This window comes from Dendronephthya gigantea, unplaced genomic scaffold, assembly GCF_004324835.1.
Source record: "Dendronephthya gigantea isolate DGI-Jeju-01 unplaced genomic scaffold, DenGig_1.0 000000F, whole genome shotgun sequence".
NCBI lineage: Eukaryota > Metazoa > Cnidaria > Anthozoa > Malacalcyonacea > Nephtheidae > Dendronephthya > Dendronephthya gigantea.
The window spans coordinates 961,212-982,817 of NW_021163010.1; the positions used below are offsets into that span (position 1 = coordinate 961,212).

General features: G+C 36.3%; 1 protein-coding gene across 1 annotated transcript; it reads left to right on the forward strand.

The window, feature by feature from the left end:
• The first annotated feature begins 573 nt into the window (after window positions 1–573).
• On the forward strand, window positions 574–19,232 carry LOC114520450 (fibril-forming collagen alpha chain-like). Its single transcript, XM_028541096.1, has 68 exons — window positions 574–851; window positions 2,387–2,400; window positions 2,557–2,598; window positions 2,797–2,850; window positions 2,957–3,037; window positions 3,312–3,377; window positions 3,715–3,762; window positions 3,831–3,884; window positions 4,165–4,218; window positions 4,435–4,488; window positions 4,592–4,645; window positions 4,730–4,783; window positions 5,105–5,149; window positions 5,395–5,493; window positions 5,863–6,060; window positions 6,196–6,252; window positions 6,669–6,713; window positions 7,072–7,125; window positions 7,286–7,339; window positions 7,453–7,506; window positions 7,585–7,638; window positions 7,880–7,933; window positions 8,124–8,168; window positions 8,517–8,570; window positions 8,762–8,806; window positions 9,048–9,101; window positions 9,234–9,287; window positions 9,448–9,501; window positions 9,610–9,663; window positions 9,781–9,834; window positions 9,926–9,970; window positions 10,047–10,091; window positions 10,389–10,442; window positions 10,656–10,709; window positions 10,796–10,849; window positions 11,101–11,154; window positions 11,308–11,361; window positions 11,472–11,525; window positions 11,611–11,664; window positions 11,887–11,940; window positions 12,260–12,313; window positions 12,399–12,452; window positions 12,556–12,609; window positions 12,738–12,791; window positions 12,927–12,980; window positions 13,078–13,131; window positions 13,352–13,405; window positions 13,642–13,695; window positions 13,797–13,850; window positions 14,072–14,125; window positions 14,229–14,282; window positions 14,362–14,469; window positions 14,538–14,591; window positions 14,716–14,769; window positions 14,870–14,923; window positions 15,108–15,161; window positions 15,333–15,386; window positions 15,537–15,572; window positions 15,850–15,867; window positions 16,061–16,078; window positions 16,182–16,226; window positions 16,447–16,491; window positions 16,887–16,949; window positions 17,179–17,308; window positions 17,568–17,671; window positions 18,099–18,173; window positions 18,355–18,573; window positions 18,644–19,232. The coding sequence occupies exons 1-68, from the start codon at window positions 752–754 to the stop codon at window positions 18,788–18,790; spliced, it is 4,197 nt and encodes a 1,398-aa protein (XP_028396897.1). The 5' UTR covers window positions 574–751; the 3' UTR covers window positions 18,791–19,232.
• Window positions 19,233–21,606: the final 2,374 nt, after the last annotated feature.

Sequence of the window (21,606 nt, forward strand, 5' to 3'; positions counted from 1 at the left end):
GCGACGTATGAAGGGTTTGAGTACAATGTTTGATAGCATCCGTGTTTATTTAGCATCGATAATAACCCTTAACCTTATCTCATCTCTGTCGCAGCACTTCTGTTTGGTTGATATTAATTACGATGATTCAAATTGAAAATGGTGAAGTGACTGAAGTCTTTCTGTTTTGGATAATCAAGGTGTGTATAGAATAGGTGTATCATAGAATATCTGCGGCGCTCAATCATTCCAGACACCTTAAGGTCAGGCGCTTCACCGGAACCGTGCATGGCCGCAGACTTGATTCTTGTCAGAACTAGTCACATTTGTTGCCCCTAACCCGTCCAGGGAAGGTTTACGATCAGTATATACCACAGAGAATTTCCATCCACGTAAACATTCTACCTTCATATGAATCAATTATAGGAATTCAAGAAGAATGAATGAAATGAACTACGGCCTAGAACTATACGTCTACGAGCTGACAGCTTGTAGTTGACACTATGAAAAATGTAAATAGTACCGGTTTTACTGTTTTTTCAACAACGTTCCATTTTCACGTGTATCATGTTACCTGACAAATTGCACCCAACGGAGTATTAATTGCACGAACATTTCAAATCAAACCTTTTGATGTAGGGCAGGTGTGCTCAGATTTGATTTCTATCCTTGGGAATTACCTTCCTCCAGCTTGAATCAACATCATTTAGCGTGTGTTAAGAAACAACTGAACGTGTTTGTTGGAGCTGACATTTATTAAGGTATTGACAAAATGAATGTTGAAGGCCATATGAGACTAAAGATGTCTGCAGCGGTGTTATGTTTGTATTTACTCATCTCAATTATCTCTCTCCGAGAAGTAAGTGGACAAGGTGAGTCAAATGCATATACCATCATCTAGGAATATCATGCACAATATTATTTTATGCTCTCTACTTTTAATCCATTTGCCAAATTCATCCACGCAATATAGAAAACCACCTGAATCGGATATTCAATTCTCAGCTCCTTAACTTCAGGAATATTACGCGATCAAAGACACACACTTGAATAATAAAATAATACGCATGCATAATATGACTTTAAGCCGGACAGTGACCTTGATTTAAAATCTAAATAACGAAATCGTTTTTTGAATATTCGACATTTGAAATGAAATAATTAAGTCGCAAATATTGCCGTATGCATGTGACTTGTAAAACAATGCTCTCTTGTTGTCCTGAACTAACTTCCGATTTTTATAAAACATCAGGTGTCTCAGTCTACTCCTAACAGTTCCATGATTCTGATGATATTTACACGTGTAAGCGATTGTCTCGTGGCACTGATACCTGTCTTCATTTTACTCGTTTTTACCCGTATTACTTGGAATGCACTCGTGTAGTTGTGTAACCCTGATCAAAGCTGACTGCATAGATTTTTATAATTCTGAAAGAAAGTGGTCAAAGCCCCTTTTACACTACACTCAATTTATCGGCACGGCACGGTTAAAATTGGTATCCGTACCTAATTTTATTAGTGTTCAGGCTACCACAGATGAAATGGGCACGGGTACCCATTTTAGCCGTTTCGTGCCAATAAATCGAGTGTAGTGTAAACGCAGGTCCAGTCTCATGCATGCTTTTCCTATTTTATATTCTAGCATGACCTTATGAAGGAACATCTGGATTTTATAATGCAGCTCGGGTCAAAATGATGTATTTATAATGTACTAAAAGAAGCGTGAATTTATTGAAGCTTTTAGCCGAAATCCAAATATACTGACAGTTAAATCAATTAAACTCACAAAGGGTAGTCAACTTAGGGCCTCCTCCCCATGCAGCTATATCCAGTTTCGTTGGCCGCAAACATCAGTTGCTGCGGTTACGCTGTTAGCATATACACACAAATCTGGAGAAATCGTAGACCCCATCCGAAAACTTTTGAAAACACTCTCCGGAGTGAAAGCTTTCAGTCATTCGTTGCACTTTCAAGTGCAATCTGTATACGAGTGAACGCACTTCAACCACATGCAACGATTTGGAATCGATGACATACATCGGTGAACTTGATATACACCCACTTAAAAGTCAAGACCTACTCTTAGTTTCTAGTAATTTCTAAAGCAAAATGGCAACATTTTTAAATTTTATTTTCTATATTTACTACCTTTTCTACGAAATTTGACATGTTCACTCTCAAGACTAAATAACACTGAATGCGCGCCATTTTACATGTTGCAAGTTTTACAGCAACGAGAATTTATATTGTGGGCTCATAATTTGTTTAAGAAATTCAAAGCTCCAGCAAAAAAAGATATTCCTGTTTTCTTGATGCACTTGCTCACGGGTCAGGGTTTTCCATGCATTTAAAGTGCAAGATCATTGCGTAGATAAATTCTTAGCATACCTATCTCTTTTTCTTTCAGAGGACACACGAGTGGTGAGTATAACGACCGATAAAGATTTTTTTAACCTTTTTTTTGACAAATACTTTTCATCGCCACATTACATGAATATTTTGATGAACTTATTACTTAAGGATTAGCAGCAAACTGAGCACAAGATTGGGTTATTTATAAAATCATTCTGTTTTCAGATCAAAGGTCCTAGAGGAGAAAATGGAGAACCTGGACTCAAGGTGATGATAACGAATCATCTGGCCAGTCCTCGTTTGAATGCAGTAAAATAGCAAAGCATGACTCAAACTTGTCTTGGGATCCGGCCCCATACGATACATCGCCGCGACTTCAGGACAAGTGTGCACGTGGCTTTTTGAGGGAGCTTAAATTTACGGTTTAGAAATTTTCTATTTAGATTATTAAAGTTATTTTTCTAGGGAGTCAGCGGAGAGGATGGAAGACCTGGCGGACGAGGAAGTCGTGGAGGACAGGTAGTTTATTATATAAATATAATCTAAATAAAACATGTCTTCGTGGTATTTCTCTCCCCGCATATATTTCTTTGTTATAGAAATGATATCACTTAATTTTTTCCAGGGAGAATCAGGTTTATCAGGCAAAAATGGGAAAGCTGGATTCTCAGGTTTACAGGGTGGTCAGGGGTGGCCTGGAAAAATAGTAAGTACTGTACACGATGTTTATTGTGACAAACTGTGTATTTATTATACGCAGAACTTTCGGTCAGTTAACTCGGCCTTCATCATCGCAATTATAATTCATTACTTTGTTGTTTTTTTAAAGTTTCACTGATGAAATCCCGGGTTAACGGACCGAAAACTCTGCATATAATAACAGATTGACGGTTGATAATAACAGATTGATTATAAACTCACCATGTAAAATCTCAAGAGTACTATTTTATTGTTTTCATTGTGTATACAATTTTATTTAGATTTTACGGTTTAGCAATATTGCTTCCAAAGGCCCCAGGACTGGAACACCGTCCGTTGTGATTGGGGTAGGCGGGTTTTTTTCTTTCAAAAAATGTTTGAATTTACAGTGATAATGATATTTTAGTAAATACATGCATGCTTTAATAATAATTCAGCTAACCCTAAGGAGATGTAGTAGTACTTTGTGACCTTGTCTTGAAGCCCATAGTACGTACTTCACGGAAATATTTTCAGGAAATGTTTCCATTTTCGTCATAGTTTTGAAAGTTCGAGACAATATTATCGTCGGTCTACTCAGAGACTGCTTCTCTTGAACGGGTTTAACACCAGGGGAGGAAGAAAAGGCAGTTTTTTTACTTTGAAAATGTGTTAACCGTATTACATCAACTGGATGTTTTGTAGGGTAACTACTTTGCCCCGCGTGGACCAAGGGGAGCGACTGGTGTGAGGGTATGTAAACAGTCGAACCAGACAATTCTATTTTTGCATTTCTTAACACGTATATCTTTCTTGTAAAGGGTAAGCATGGATTGGTGGGAGAACCAGGTCCAATCGGTAGCCCGGCACCGATGGTAAGTATAAATATTTTTATTTGTTGCAAGGCGGTAACTTATTGGCTTGTTAACCAAACTCTTTTGGTCCCTGGACAGTTACTGCCGGTACAGCTATATCCACCCTTATCACATGTCCATTAGTTAAACGTAAAACTCCTGAACTTATTGTAACCGGTATAAACTTTCCATGTTGAAAATCTGATAATTACAAAGAGATACTTGGGAATTTAATAATATTGGGAAATTTATTTAACTGAAAACTAAATTCAGGACGATGTTAATATTTAATTTATTTTAGGGACCACCTGGTCCGTCAGGCAGAGTTGGATCACGGGGGTATGGTGGTCTTAAGGTAAAAAACCTTTGTATTTACCAGCTGCAAATGATGATAAAAGACGCAATAGTACCAATAAGCTCTTTATTCTATAAATCGAAAATAGTTGTATAACGGATAAGTACATTATTTTCCAGCCTTCCACTCAGCATCCAGTAAGGCGACTACGAACACATGCGTGTTGAAATCTGTAGGGGGATATACATAAATTACTGTAAAATAATTACGTTGCAGGGAAAACTAGGAAATCGAGGACACAGAGGTCGCCCAGGAAGATATGGAAAAGCGGTATTAATATCTTAATTTTGTGGGTTCTTTTCCCCATGTGTGGGAAACACGATGAAAATCACATAAGCACTCAGTGACATCATGGTTCAATGTCTTTTTCAAGGGACGTGATGGAGACCAAGGATCACAAGGCGCACCTGGTACACTCGGAAGAACAGTAAGTAGCATATCTGTCTAAATTTTTTTTCAGACGCCGCTAAATTCAGTTCTCTCATTTAGTCGTTGATATAATTTTGCGTAGGGATATGATGGTGAAATTGGTAGGGATGGTTTGAAAGGAACCCGGGGGGAACAGGTAATCAAACTATTTGAATGAATGATATAATAATAAATACATACAGCAAACGTTCAAATGGACAGGAATCCGGTGATTTCATGAAGCAATTCATTACGTCATTTTTGTGATTAATAATGGAGTTTAAAAAATCTCCTTTCATAAGTTGAAATCCTTGATGAAATCTTTCGAAATTTGCTGTTTTACAATTGGTAATACGTAGTTACTAATACGTAGTTACTGTACGTATTTTGCGTTTGGAAAAATCTGCTTGCTTGCAGTAGGAAAAATCTGCTTGCCTGCAGACAATTGAACAACATGCACATTGCATTGTTTTGCAAGGGTACTAAAGGCCGCAGCGGAGGACCGGGACCCAAAGGAAGACCGGTGAGTTTCTGGCGTATCAGAAAGTATAAATAATATGGCGTATATGTCCATTATTCTATAAACCAACTTTTATTATAAAGTATTGCATGATACTGTACCCCCTGCATCAGAAATCGACGAGGTCATACGTAACCCTGCCCACCCTATGATCCCATTTTTATATGTGAGCTGGAGGTGTTGTCCTCTCCCAATTAGTGTCATAATTATGGTTTCTCGTGAAGATTATAATTTTTTATAAATTTAAGGGTAAGAATGGTGAAACAGGACAACCCGGAGGATTAGGAACCAAAGGTGATAAGGGTTTGAAGGGACGTCGAGGATTTCCAGGAAGGTCTGGACAGGAGGTAGTTATTGACGTTACAGAGCAGTATTTTCAGTGAGTTATTGAAAAATGTTCAATCTGATAGCAGGTTAAAAAACGTGGAAACGGAAAACGAACCTGCGCTAACCAATGTGGCGTCGAAAAGGTTTCCCTTTACATCTCCCACAACGGGAAATGTTGTAGTATTCTAGTAAGATAACGTGCTCAGATAAAAAATGATCACAAAGGATTCGAAGTTCCACCCGATCTAGAGTTGCTTGAAATTTTAAACACTCATATTACCAAGAGACTGCAACTGTTTTCAAACCTATAATTAAATAATAAATTTAGTATCATTTTTGGGTTATTCAGTATCTTATTTGTATTTTCAAAACTTCAATTATTTGCTTAGGGACATCAAGGTGATCCAGGGATGCCAGGAGATATTGGCTCACCAGGGCTTGCCGGATTTACAGGATGGTGGGGAAAAAAGGGTGAAAATGGTAGTGGAGGGAAAAAAGGAGATATGGGACCTCGGGGTAGAGATGGAGACGGAGGGGTAAATGGTAGACAAGGGGAACCTGGAATGATGGGACCTAAAGGAGAACAGGTAGAGTAAATATATTGAACTTATATGAATAACATAGAGATATACAGTTTATAATTATATCTATAAAGAGAAGAAAATTGCAACACTCAATACTTTAAAGTATCTAATAAAATTCTCGTGTTTTTTCTTCGAAAGGGTGATTCGGGTGCTTCAGGTTTGGGTGCACCGTCTTCTGCGCCAGTTGGAGAACCGGTAAGGTCAACAAACAACGATGTTATATTTGTCGAAGGATTTAAACAATTTGAATGAGATTTTCTAAACCACCAACAGAAAACTACTAATTGCACATAGGTTGGTCATTAATTGCTAATATACGTATGAAACTGATTTTATCTACAATTCTAACATACAAAATTTACTCAACTTGCAAATATACAGGGAGCATATGCTTTGTCTTGTAAGAATGATGAACTGTATCAGAATGTGTGAATGGATATTAATCCATGTAAATAGTTGTATAGTGAAAATTTTGAGTGTGATACGACATAAATGTTCTGCAGACTAGTGGGAGAAGTGCTGGGGAAAATGCAAATTTGAAACCTGGGTTTCCGGGACAGGGCTTTGGTCAGGCAACCGAATATGAATATTGTTCTTTACTTTACATATAGGGAACCACTGGAGCTCCTGGTATTTCTGGAGCGTCTGGAGAGAAGGTGATCAACTGAAATTGCAATTTGTAGAAAAAAAAAGCCGGTTTCTCTTTTTGAAAATATTTTGTCCACCACAGTGGCCATAGACTTCCCACGCGGGTAAAGTGCGGTTTCTGCTAAAATAAGCCACATGTATTGTGCCTTAGATTATACTTTTAGATATATGGCCTGCGTGGTAAATGAAATCGTCTCCGAGGAGAAATTATAACTTGAACGTGAACTTTTATGCCATCATGCTATCCACAGTATTAGAAACTGAATGGACGATTACGTCTCATGAAGCTGTGTAAACGGAGCGATCTCACTGCTTACTGTTTATTGTTTCGTCACCGATAATATTGCTTTAATATTATTCTCTCAGGGAGAACAAGGTGCCCCAGGACCTCCTGGAAAAAAAGGCGAAAAAGGACCAATGGTATATGCATTATTGCATTATGCAGTTTGTGCTTGAAAAAAAAAGCCAAAAAATTACACACGTTCATTGTGCAAATAGAATAAATAGATAGTTTGTTCTATGTTCTAAACAAATCGTCATTACCCTGAACTGAAAATAGAAAGTTTAATTTTATCTTCAGGGAGATGCTGGATCTCAAGGAGAAAATGGACAAGCAGGCTCAGATGGAAAAACTGTGAGTGTTGTAATACGATACGACTGAGATTAGCCATCGTAATAAAAGGTTTACAACAAAGGTTTATTTTGCAATTTTGCAAATTAAAATATTCTCCCTGTGTCTTCTTACAGGGCACTGACGGTGATCTAGGAATTGCAGGAAATGTTGGCGTTTTAGGAACGAAGGTTACTTCAGGCACTGCAGTTTGTTTTAATGATATCATTAGATATCAATCAACCTCTTTCTTTCTGTGACGTATTTAGGGTTTCAAAGGTGATGCGGGTTTTCAAGGAAGAGCAGGAGAAGCTGGTTCTCAGGTGAGACTTAGGATCTCTCTTAACGGGTATTCAACAAAATAGACGTTTAGTAAGTCCCTGTTCAATCGATCTAGGGTTGAGGCAACTAGCTTTAGAACAACTCTAACTCTCGCCAAACTGTGGCTAAGCTGTATAACTGAGCGTGAGAGACTGAGAGTGGTGAAACATGTGCTGACATCGCTTGTTATATGCGATACAATAGGATATATATACTCTCTCTATTAATTCCACCTGGTTTTAGGGCGGTGATGGTGATGAAGGTCTGCCCGGTGATGACGGGGAAGAAGGTGATGAGGTAATAGCAGGGGTAATACTTTTGTAGACAATAGAGTGAATAGACTGTTCGGTCCGCTCGCAAGATGACGTAAAAAACCTAATGTCACACAACGTTTTGTGTACTGTACTACTGTACATAATGTAGTGTACAACGTTTCCCTTAGCTTGTATATGTGCAATAATTTGAAAAACCTTTACATTTCTGCCAGGGTGATGAAGGACCTAGCGGATTACCTGGGGCGAATGGATTAGACGTAAGAGTGACCATGACTGTATGTCTTTTAAAATGAAACGAAGCGAATGTTCTTTGATATAAATACCTAGAACATGGATATTTACATTCTTGAATACGATCTAAAATAGCAAGTACCCTATGCTATCTCGTCTGATTTAATATAGCAATGAGAAGTAATGAGATCTCTCTGTAGTTATGACTAGAACTTTTGGTTATGACAAGAACTTCCCCAGTTCCTCTCTCCAGCGACGCCACTGGAATGTATTCAGTGGAGTGTATATGTACAGTAATGTTATCTCTATAGAGATAATAATATTGAAATCTGTGAAATAATATTGAAATTGTTTCTCAATGAATTTGATTACAGGGTGACATTGGTGAACCCGGTGAAGTAGGTGATAGGGGTTTGCGAGGGGCAAACGTAAGTAAATTTTCACCTTGAATCAGGAGGTTGCATGCATGCCCATGTACTGAGCCTGCAAAAAGGCCCTGCATGCAGGTAAAATGTCTTTTAGCTATCTTTATGGCCTTCATATGGCTAAATGTGTAGTATTTTAAGGCTTTATCAATTTAGGTGAAACTTGGTTGAATGTTTTTTTTTGTTTTTCCTAGGGAGGTGTTGGTGATAGAGGAGACAGGGGAGTGACTGGTTTGGAGGTAAACAATGCATCAGCCTTGATTGGTGTGGCAGTCTAAGAGTTCTTGCTTTTCCCATGTGCATCCATTTGGTTATAAAGATCCACTCTTACCACAATAGCTTGATGGCCGGTGCATACATGGTAGTATGTATTATATATTGTGTATAAAACAATATATAATACATACTACGGTGTGCATGCCGGCTATCGGGCTACCTGTACTCTTAATTATTAAATTATGTAATCAATTGTTTTTGCAGGGTGCCCTTGGACAGCCTGGACCTGGTGGCATCTCTGGTGAAAAAGGTAAACAGGTATGTGTGATGTTAATTGTAGGTCAAATCTTAGATTACCACAAGGAACTTAAAAAATCACTCACCATGACACACATTTACTTTTTAGTTATATTTCTCCAATATGTCATTAAATGTCTTTATTTAAAATAGGGTGGAAATGGTGAACAAGGACAACAAGGTTCACCTGGAGATCAAGGAGATAAGGTACCTACATTATTAAATATAAAGTAATTGAATATATCATGTAATTCTTCACCACACTGAAATATTTTTTCCCTTGATATGAAAAGAATATTCACTAGGTGGTCTCTTGGTTTATGACTTCATTTAATGTTTTATTTATTAAATATGTTTTATTACACAGGGAAATAATGGTCCGGATGGTGATGATGGTACAGCTGGAAGAAATGGAATCAAAGTGAGTCCAACTCTATATTTAGTACTTCAGAAAAGAAACATGCTTGAGACAAATAGTGTATCTGAAAATTTGAACAATTTATTAATTAAGATGAGAATGTTTGTGTAGGGTGATTCTGGTGAGAGAGGAGAAAAAGGCGACATGGGAGAATCAGGATTACCGGTATGTTCATCTTACACTGATTTTTGTTTACTTTTTGGAAATAAGATGCAATTTATTGCTATTTATACATACTGATCAGGATTAAGTTTGATCCAAGTACTAGTGTTGTATTTGAAGGGTGAAAATGGTCAAATTGGTGATCCAGGGGTGACAGGGAATGATGGAGAAAAGGTGAAGATTAGATTATCTTCTAGATAGATTACAATTCTAAATAGTTTTAAATCAAAAGTTCATGTTTAAATGTCTCCCACTTTTGTTTCAGGGTGGAAATGGGGATCCAGGCCAATTAGGGGCAGGAGGAGAGAAAGTAAGGTTACAAAACTTTAAAATTATTCTCATATATTCCATAATTTCTAAATAAAATTAAATTTGTCAATTCACAGGGTCAAAAGGGAGATGCCGGAACAGCTGGACTTTCAGGTGATGAGGTATAACATATGCAACTGTATTGAAGCATGTTGTATGTTGATAGCTATAGTCCTTTTACATTTCGTACCCAGAGTAGTTCTTCTGCAAGAAAATTAACTGTCTTGTAAATAATGAACAATCCTGATGGATTAAGTGGAAGTGAGCATTAATCCAGACCATTATTTGCCTGTTTGCTTGTTATCGTAATCTTTCATTTTTTTTATCTCTGTAAAGTATGATTCTTTACAAAAATAAGGCTCCTGTCTGTAATTTAATAGGACCATTGTTTGTAACAAAGAACCCATTGTTTCTTGCAGGGTGAGCATGGATACAAGGGAAGGCAAGGAGTTGAAGGGATGCCTGGTGTGAGGGTAAGATTTTAGCTGTAAGAGGCAAGGGGGATGCAGCTAGCCTCTCAGATTGTTCAGAATTAAGATTAGGCAGGTAATTTGTACTTGAGAGTTGGGCAATTTTTACTGAATTCATTCTCCACTCCCCTTAACAAATACAATTGCCATGAGTAAGATACTAGACATCCTACTCTGAAATCCAAGACAAATTCTTTGAGTCATTATATTTACTAGGGTCTTCCTGGCCAGGAGGGCTCACCTGGCAGTAATGGAGAAAATGGTCTTCAGGTGTGTAGATCTTGTGATGTGCTAGTGTCATTTGGTGGCTTCATTTTGTCATTTTTCTCTTCTTTTCCTGTATTTTCTCTTAACAGGGTTCAGATGGATTAGAAGGCTTGCGAGGTCGCCCAGGAGAAAAAGGTGAAAAGGTATTACTGATATTTTTCATACTTTACTGTTCCATCACAAAGGTGAAAGTTGTAGCCAGTAGATACCCAGAAAGAAAATGATTACAAAGATTGAAATATATTGTGACTTAGCCATATACATATCAGCTGCCCACAATCACCCAAATTTTATTTCTCTTGACATTTAACACTCTTGAGTTGCTATGCTGTATGTCCCTTCAGGGTCCATTAGTTTTTCTGACAACAAAAACTTTTTATGTTTCTATGAATAGGGTGATCCTGGTAAAACAGGAGAATCTGGTAAAAACGGAAATCCTGGATCAGCAGTAAGTATAATTAATATTTTAGACTTTTAATAACACATTGGTTGAAGTCTTTATGTGATGTTTTCTTTTAAAAGTCATGATTTTTATGTTTGTGGTGTATACTATACATCATAAGAGGATAATTTTAAAATTAAAAATGTTTTAAAATGTTAGGGCTTTCGTGGAACTGAAGGCAGCATGGGAGATATGGGCTTCAGTGGTATCAAGGTTTGAAATTCTTCATCAGTTCTTTATGCTTCAGTGATTGTCAATTTCTTACTTCTTTATACATGATCCGATCTGTTTCTAGTATTTCATATTCTTTTACGATGTTTTAGGGACCCATGGGCGAGCGAGGCTCTTCGGGGAGAGCTGGCGTTGATGGATCAAAGGTAAAATATTAATTCTGGTTTTTTTTAAAAGCATCTTACTTGTACCGTAGTTAAAATCCAATGCACAACATTATTCTTTGTTAAGGGCGCTCAAGGTGCAAGAGGAAGCGAAGGTACTATTGGGAAAAGAGGTTTAATGGTATGGAGTATTTTTATGCTTCTTCGTCTTACACTATGTTTGAGTTATAAATCTAGTATGCAGCGGGTTTTGTAGGTGATAATAATGTAAAACTTGTCGATAAAAAACTGCATAAAAAATTATAAATTTTTTGGTGGTCTAAAGGAAGTGATACAGCCTATACTACCGTCTATCCTTAGTAAAAAACTGATTATTTGAACTGTGGACTGACAATGTTCTTAGGGTTTACAAGGTGATACTGGGGCCGTTGGTACGGCTGGTTTGAAAGGCCCATCGGTAAGTGAATTTATCGTTGTAAACTAAACTATCTTTAGACGTAATATAATATTTATCTTTGCAAGCAATGTAACTGTTGTAAGTACGCGGGAATATGGTATTAGAGTGGTAATGTATGGTAATACCAGTATTTGATCAAGTACCGTAAATACACACAGTGTGTTGTTTGTCACCCCTGTCTGCAGTTAAAATATATTTAAATTCCTTCAAAGTACAAGCTCCGACTCTTCGACTGGCTAGAAATTTTATAGATTACAATTTTATCATGTCCTATTTTCGTGCAGCTTATTATAATTATTGTATATTTGAAATATTTCAGGGACAACGTGGTGATGATGGTAATCTTGGAAGCCAAGGAAAGCGTGGTAAAAAGGTACATTTACCAAGTCCGAGTACTGTATTAAGGAAAATCTTTTTACCATTCATGTTTGTTCATTGAACCCGTCATTCTATTACAGGGTGAGCGAGGAAAGACAGGTGAAAAAGGTTCACGCGGTGATACAGGGGAAGAGGTATTGGTTTATTATTTTTCATATATTTGCAAATGCAGTACTGTAGTTTTATATAATTGTATTTTAATATAAGATAGTATCCCCTGTACCTCTTTAACTATAGGGTATTCAAGGCGAACAAGGAGCTAACGGTTTTCAAGGACCATCTGGTACGCAGGTACTGTATCATTTACGTACGTATTGTTATGTTAGGAGCTTTCGGAATCATATGATGTAAAACTAGTAAAGTACTGAAACTTTTACACATTCTGCTTTTTTCTAAACTGATCCAATATTATTAACCAGGGCGAGACAGGCTCTTCAGGGAAGCTAGGAGACGCTGGTGCCAGTGGTCAGAAGGTAAATTTTAATTACGCGATCGTTACGATGATTCTATCCTAATTGTTTTTCTGTCTGTCACTTTTATTATTGTAACTCTTTATTCTGCTGGACAATTTTCGTATAACTGAGTTTATTAATTCATCATGTTTACAGGGTGATAAGGGTGAAGTGGGATATTCTGGGGATGTCGGTCAAAAAGGACTTCAGGTTAGTATTTTGACACAGTATATTTTTATATAATTATACTGTAAATTGGCTTGTGTATGACCAACAGGCGATCTTAACAATGTCATTTTTGTATTAGGGTAAAACTGGTAAAACTGGGAAAAAAGGGAGTTTTGGTGATGTCGGTTATGCGGTGAGTTTATAAATACCAATATAAATGCAGCCAACTTGAACATAATAATAACGTACGGCACCAGAACGCTGGTGCAACTACTAGAAACCTTTTGTTAGATCTCCAGTTGGGAGTCTCAAAAATTAACTTTTCTTCGGGAATTTAACATTATTTTAGCGATTAGGAATTGTTATGTCTGCACCGATGCTCAGATTGTCAGTTTATGTTCTTGATTTTTTAGGGTCCCCCAGGTCAATTTGGTGAAACCGGAGAAACTGGCGTCGTTGGTGATAAGGTTAAAATACAAACATAGCAATTTGTTATTAATAACAAAATATCCACCCAAACTGTATAGCTATTTCATATTACTGATACCTTACTACCCTTACTATACTTTTATAATCAAATTTCCCCGCCAGAAACCAACCTGTAAAGTCTCTGCTATGCAAAAAGTTGTTATTAGATGATAATGAGTACTAGTACATGCGTACAAATTTGGAAGTAAATTCTCCAATCATGTGATATATTTAGGGTGTTCCAGGGTTACGGGGGGTTGTTGGTTCATCTGGACCCCCAGGTGAGAAGGTAAGAACATTCACCTTGGTTATGTATGATATTAAGATATATTAAGATATTGTATTGTATGCTGCACCTGGGCGTGGTGATAGGTACGGTTTGTGTTTTAGGGTAAAAAAGGCGATGATGGAGACGATGGCAAAAAGGGCGTCTCTGGAGAGAAGGTATACGCCAACCATACTTGCCAATCTATATCAATGTGTCTGAAGTGCAATTTGAAAAATCAGTCTTTCAAAGTAGTACGCGGCGATAAAATTGAAAAATAGTTTGTTTTTATCTTTAACGATAACGCGTGTGTGTTTCAAGGCATTGGGTATACCAATGACCTACGACAAACCGTTCTTAGTAGTAAGATGTTACAATGTATTAATGTTGTTCTTATTAGGGAGTGAGAGGCCCGTCTGGTGCGAGTGGAGATAAAGGACAGCAGGGCTCAGAGGTAGACAAAGAACCCACTATGAATACAGTATATTTCAAAAAATCTGAACTTGCTCCTAAAAAGGGGTTTCTTTTTAATCAAATATACTGTCTTAACGCTGCAGGGTAGGAGGGGATCAAAGGGAACTAAAGGTCGAAATGGGGCACCTGGAGAACGGGTAAGTGGGCATAATGTACACAGTATGAATAAATTCTGTAGTTTGGTTTACCAAAGCTACGTTTTGCTTATGATCCCAGGGAATGCAAGGCGATGTCGGGTCAGTTGGTAAAATCGGTTCAACAGGTTTAGCAGGACGACCTGGAGGACTTGGAATTAAAGGATTACGCGGAGAATCTGGTGAAAAAGTAAGTTTATCTGCCTTCTCGTCGTCTGTTACCTTAAAAACTATAAAATATTTTTGGATAATATATAGGGACCTGATGGACGGGAAGGACCTGAGGGACCTCAAGGAAGTAAGGGGATTAAGGTATGGAACATCTTCTTGCAAAGGGAAAGTTTCTGTAGAATTTGGGGATTGTGAACGTTAAATACTTGATTATAAACAACAAAGCTAAATGATTTTTTTAAATGGAGACTGTTTAACTTTACAGGGAAAAAGCGGGTTGATTGGTGAGCGTGGAATACAAGGTGTTCCCGGTCAAAAGGTAGAACCTTCACGTTATCAACATTATGCAAAGGAATGTTCTCAGGAATGTTTGAGACAGCAACTTGAGTTGAAGTTATTATTCATACTTTTTGTCGTAGGGAATTAAAGGTGAAAGAGGGGGACAGGGGCATTCTGGGCAACCTGGGGAATACGTATGTAAAGAGCTGCCATTTATTGATTTAATAAAAGAAAGGTAGCTCTGGTGTATCCATGAAACCGTTACAGCAAACCCTGTGTTAAGTCAACACTTAGCGTTTGTCTTTTGCTCTCTCCAACTTAATACTTCAGATGCTGATAGCTTTGAAAATTTGAGAGCTTTCTCTATTCTCTTTAAAGGGATATACCGGTTCCAAAGGTAAACCAGGGCTGCCCGGGATTCAAGGACCTTCGGTGAGTACATGTGTGATATATAGACGGATCATGTAAATAAAATATATCGTGCATGTGATACACGATAAATTAATATGTATATCATTTAATTCATTGCCCGCCAGAAAAGTGCGGCTGTTAGTAAAGTTTCTTCAGCTAGAAGACCGCATATGTTCTGTATTTTTTCTTAAGGGTGACACAGGGGACCTTGGAAGACCTGGCCCTCCAGGGTTGGCAGGAGGAAAGGTACCTCAATCGTTACAATTCAGTAATGCAAGGTTGCCATGAATACATTTAATCTTTAACACTATATTTGTTTTTTCTAAAAAAATTTTTTTTTGAGGGGGGGGGGGTTAATTAACGAGCTATAAAATACGAAGTGCGTTTTACATTTAGGGCGAAATTGGTTCTAGTGGATACGTCGGTATAACTGTGAGTATATTTGCATATTGTATCGCAAGGCCTTTTCCAAGTTATATCTCAATTCTGCAGTATTTAACCACAGTTAAAATTGATTAGATCATTCTTTATGGAACCCGTCGAAATTTGTTTATTATGTTTAGTTATAAGAACTATACAGTTCTGATAAGAATTTGAGATCGGATTATAGTAATATTTCAAGAGAAATTTATTGTTTTAACCGAGAAAAATGGATTTCTATTTGACATAGGTCTCGACTCTCATCATGTGAATTTACTTTCTTATTTAGGGAAGCACGGGACCTAAGGTACAGCTAACGTGCAGTATTCTGATATGAAATTCTAACATAAAATAATACTTGACTTACGACAACGATATTATAATTATCCTCAGAAAATCATTTGTAAATCACGTAAAGATATCAGTAATGATTTGGTCTGCTATTCATAACCCTGACGTTTTACAATAATCTATTATTGTTATTCTTACTTCCTATACAGGGTCCACGTGGGTTACAGGTTAGAGATTATATGAGTATTTTTATTTCTCAGAAACATTTACAAGTAGCTATAACATTGACTGACATAATATAAGCGAACTTCTTTTGGTTTGACTGTATAGGGTCCACCTGGCCGTCCAGGTCTACCAGGACCTCCAGGGAGAGGGGTAAGTCTCATAATGTCATTGTTCTTTTGTGTTTCATCACATTCCAGACAATTTACAAGTCTCCCTCGTTTTTGAAGATCTATATTTTTCATTTAATCGATTTGATCATCGACGTTTAGTCATATGATAGATCGTATTATATAGAAGCTAGCCCTAACATTATCACAGCAAATTCTCAGTCATTTTCTCTATTTCATTTTTTATATTTCATTTTCTATAGCGAGCTCGTGAAACCCGATCACCTGAATACTACCAAAGCAAAGTGGTAATTTTCTTAATTAGGAGAAAGCTTTCGAAAAACCTCAATCACAATTAGACCTATTCATCCACTCTAAAAAGCACAGAGAGCTTCCGTCCTCGTCGTCTATTACCTTGTCAGAACCTGGGCGGGAAATTAGCCTTTTTAATGTTTGCAATTCCTAAATTAGTTTCTAACCCAAGCATTTAAACGACGATAGCTTCGAAACCTTTATAGGGGCTGTTTACATGTGCCTAGTTACCTGAGGTTTAACGAAGCCAGAGTGATTTTGAGGTATTAAAATACATCACAACAAAGTTATTTTACGCTTCGGTAAATCTGGAGTAACTGGGGTCATGTGAACAGCCCTTCACACGTTGTATATCTTCACATTAATTCTAATCTTGTTGTATTTTTTGCAGTTAAGCATGATTGATGAAATAAATACCAACAGTCTTTCTTACAATACAGACGAAAGGAATATGGTAGGTCTGCTATACAATGGTCGTGTTAGAATTTGGAAGTCATATACTGTAATGTTAAGAATCTTTGATATTGAGGTATATTTGCCCTTGGTGGAAATTTCACATAAAACTGAAAGTAATGCGCAAAATATACGATAAATAGCACGATTTGGTTGAGTTCGCGGTAACATTTTACCTTATGAATCAACTACGCAGTAGCTGATATGGATTGGTACTTGTCGTTTTTCAGGTAAAGGTACTACGTGGTATAAGCAATGTTATAGATGATTTTCAGTTGTTGGCACATGTCAATGGAAGCAAACAGTTTCCCTCAAGAACTTGCAAGGATTTAAAAAATTCGCTGCCTTCGTTAAAATCAGGTAAAGTTTACAGTTGGCATGTTTATTGGTTTTTTGGGCAGACCTGGGAACAAAAGGCGCTGCCTCAGTGTCGTTACGTGCAAAATAACACCTACACAACTCTAGGGCTGTCATTCAGTATTTCGATAAAACACAAATTGTTTATTATTTTGTACTTTATGAAACTATGCTTGATACTATACTATATACCCTCCCAACTCGCCGACTCACTGAACTACATGAGTTTTTAATTGTATCAAAATACATGGGTTTCTTGTAGGGAAATATTGGATTGATCCAAATGGTGGAGTACCAAATGATGCTGTTTTAGTCTTTTGTGATTTTGAAAACCTGTCTACATGTATTTCACCAAAAATATCCGAGGTAGGAAATGTAGCTACAAGCTTTGCCGTACACATTGCTCTTTAATCAGAGCGGCTGATAACAACCATGCAATGACCAGACCAAGTAACGGAACCAGGGTAAGGCAGAATAAATTTCTACAACTTTAATTTGCCACCTCATTGGTAGATTTTCAATCAAAAATATTCTTTTGAAGTTCATCCCATCGCGCTATAAACTAAATTTAGAATAAAGCCAGGTAATTTATTCTGCCTAAGCTTGGATCTGTCACTGTCAATGATAACGATTAGTGGATTGGTTAATAATAGTAAACCTCAGTAAATTTTCTACGAGACTTTGGAGGTTTAATTCTTCAATTGCTTTATTTTCTCATTGGTAAAACAAATTTAGAAGAGTTAGAGAAATAATATGAGTTAACAGTTCCACGAATATTTTTGCGTCAACACAGGTAGAAAAGAAAAAGTGGTACACAGGTAATGATCGTTACATTTGGGTTGGAGAGGAACTCGGAAACTTTAAAAAGGTAACAAGCATGAGGCCGGGGGTGAATTTATACCAATTTGTATTCATTGGATAATTAAAGAAGTGGTGTATGATTCACAAGTTTGTATTCTTTTAAATTTATCCAATACAACTGAATTCCTATCATTTTCTAATCCCTTTACTAAAATTGCTTTGGGTTTTTTACGATTACCTCATTTTAGATTGTTTATGAACTTGATGGCAATCAAATGAAATTTTTGCAAATCTTATCAACTAAAGCATCGCAGAGTATTACTTATCATTGTCGCAACTCGTTTGCCTGGCGAAATAATGAAAATATTGAAAGAGATTATGTTAAGATGCTTGGAGATAATGGTCTTGAATATCATGCGCTACGTGCCCGAAAATTTCGACCTGTAGCCTTCCAAGATGATTGTAAGGTAGGGAATCGCTCTGATTGACGGAGGGACCGTAGACGAAATGAATGAAACACGTATAGCTTTTTTATAGGTGAAAGATGGCAACTGGCATAAAACCACAATCGACGTTAATACAGTCAATACTGTTCGACTCCCTCTGCGTGATATTGCTGTTTATGACGTTGGGGATGAAAATGAAGAATTTGGAATTGATATTGGAGCAGTTTGCTTTTCATAAACAGGCAGCAGTCTTGTTTACAGATAACAATTTATGTAAGTTAATGATTAATTTCCTTCATGGTGATACCAAACTATAAAACAGTACTGCTCTTTATTGTTGGCATTAATTAGAGCAAATGACTCCATCTTTATCCCATCATCATATAGACTGTCCCTTATAGAGTAGTTATAGTTTGGTGAAATTTGTTAATAAACGAACTATTATGCACGTAGAATTCACTATAGATTAGATATCTATATTAGTTGTTTAATAATTGCATGATATAACTGACAGTTATTTTATCATTTTCACAAAATAGTAAATTTTTAACTAATATTATTCCTCTTCAAATGTGATTTAACAATTGCCTAAAATAGACAAAAACACTTCTCGATCATTTTGAAATTCATGCTGTAGGGAGATGCCTGCGAATAAGGCTACTAAGGGCTTTCCTCTGGAGAGTTTGTATATTTCAAATAGTACTTATAACTGCCAAAAAAAAACCCTTCATCAAAATATATTTTAATTTAACTAGATTATAACTCACGACACAGTTGGTCGCGGGGCAGGGGTCGGGTATTGGAGGCAAGAAACTCTATTCAAAGAGTTTTACCCTCAGTCAGGCAGTTGTTATAATAACTGATATATTGCAACAGAAAAGGATTTTCCGGACCTTATATATCATAACGTTGTTAGAACTAAATAATTTTAAGTCAGAATTTTTTTCTTGTTTTCTATTTGTTTTTCGTGTCAAAATTTTTTTCTCTTGTACCGAAATATTTTTTTATGTCAAATTTCATATTTTTATATCAACACACGACCTGGTAGCCTTGTGGCATGGGTACGGCTACGGTCTTACCAGGCTGACAATTTTTTTTCTTCTGTCCAATTTTTTTTCTTGTGACCAATTTTTTGGTGTCCAAATTTTTGTTTCCTCTGTATTAGAACTGTTTTAGACAAATTTTTTTTTCTGACAATTTTTTTCTTGTGTCGAATTTTTTTTCTAGTGTCAAAAATTTTTTACGTGAAAATGTCTTTTCTTGTCTTCTATTTGTTATTCGTGTCAAAATTATTTTTCTTCTACCCAAATTTTTTTCTTGTCAATTTTTTTTTCTCGCATCAAAAATTTTTCTTTTCACGTCCAATTTTTTTTTCTTGTCAATTTTTTTTTCTTGTTTTAAATTTTTTTGCTTTTATGTCGACATTTTTTTCAATGAATTTTTTTCTTGTTTCAAAATTATTTACCCGTCAAAATTTCATTTCTTGTTTTCTATTTGTTTTTCGTGTCAAAATTTTTTTCTCTTGTACCCAAATTTTTTTCCTGTCAATTTTTTTTCTTGTTTGAAATTTTTTTTCGTGTCAAAATTTTTTTTATGTCAAATTTCATATTTTCATATCATCACACGACCCCGTGGCCTAGTGGCATGGGTACGGCTAGGGCCTTACCAGGGTGACAATTTTTTTTCTTCTGTCCAATTTTTTCCCTGACAATTTTTTTCTTGTGTCCAATTTTTTTTTGTGTCAAAATTTTTTACGTCAAAATGTCTTTTCTTTTTTGTCTTCTATTTGTTATTTGTATCAAAATTATTTTTCTTGTACCCAAATTAGGAAGCACAGGAAGAAGCATTTGAAGCCATTTTTAGGGTCTTTTTTTCAAAATATTCACAAGGTATCAACACACTACCCGGTAGCCTAATGGTTACGGCTACGGCATTACCAGGCTGACAACTTTTTTCCTGTCAAAATTCTTTTCTTGTGTCCACATTTTTTTCCTGTTAATTTTTTCCCGTGTCAATTTTTTTACGTCAAACTTTCTTTTCTTGTCTTCTATTTGTTTTTCGTATCGACATTATTTTTCTTGTACCCAAAATTTTTTTTGTCAATTTTTTTCTCGCCTCAAAATGTTTTTCTTCTTATGTCCTGGCAATGCAAAAAAATAGCCTTAAAAATTTCGGTATAATTTCGATGTTTAAAAAACTGTAAATGGAAAAAAAATTAAATAAAAAAAACTGAAAAAAAATTATCGCGTTCAAAAGTACTTGAAAATTGAAAAAAAAATCAAAATTAAAAAAAGAATTGAAAACATGTTCTTCTAAAAAGATTGGGCCAGCGGATTAATATCTATATCGTAAGGTTGGTAGCAACGTATGATCCGTGGCACAGTGGTTAAGGCTACGGCATACCAGGTCGTAAGGGTAGGTTCGAATCCAGCATGGGAAAGGTTTGATTTTTCCACCGAAATTACTATTTAATTTCAAATTATTTGAAGAGGATTAGGTCAAATAAAGAACAATAGCTTTCGACAAATGATGCGGTGGTCTAGTGGTTAAGACGTTCGTCTCTCACTCCGAGGACAAACGTTTCAACTCCTGGCAATGCAACAAAATTAGCCTGAAAATTTTCGGTATGATTTGGAAGCTTTTAAAACAGTTAAAAAACTTCTCGGCCATTGCGAAAGACTGTAAATTGAAAAAAATTGCAATAAAAAACCCCTAAAAAATTATCGCGTTCAAAAAGTACCTGAAATTGAAAGAAAAGCACAAGTAAAAAAAGTTTTAAAAACACGTGTCTTCTAAAAAGCCTGAAAATGAAGAACGTCAGACGGAAAAAAATTAACAATTTCCCGCTTTTAAAAAACTCATGTTTACTTACCTTATTTTTTTTTCACGAAAATTTGACAGGGTGATTTTCTCGAGGGTGAAAAAATTTAATTTTTTTCACTTTTTTGAAATTCTCTTAGATTTTTTTTTTGACGAAGATGTATTTTGTCTTGGGCTACCTGTGTCTGTCTTGGGCTACCTGTGTCTGGCTTGACACAGGTAGCCCAAGACAAA

What these genes read in the sequence shown, in the direction of transcription:
- LOC114520450 (XM_028541096.1), top strand. Translation starts at nt 752, where the DNA reads ATGAATGTTGAAGGCCATATGAGACTAAAGATGTCTGCAGCGGTGTTA. An exon ending in TTGGCGTTTTAGGAACGAAG is followed by an intron (nt 7,507 to 7,584) that starts GTTACTTCAGGC and finishes TGACGTATTTAG; the next exon opens with GGTTTCAAAGGTGATGCGGG. An exon ending in CTGGTGAAAAAGGTAAACAG is followed by an intron (nt 9,102 to 9,233) that starts GTATGTGTGATG and finishes TATTTAAAATAG; the next exon opens with GGTGGAAATGGTGAACAAGG.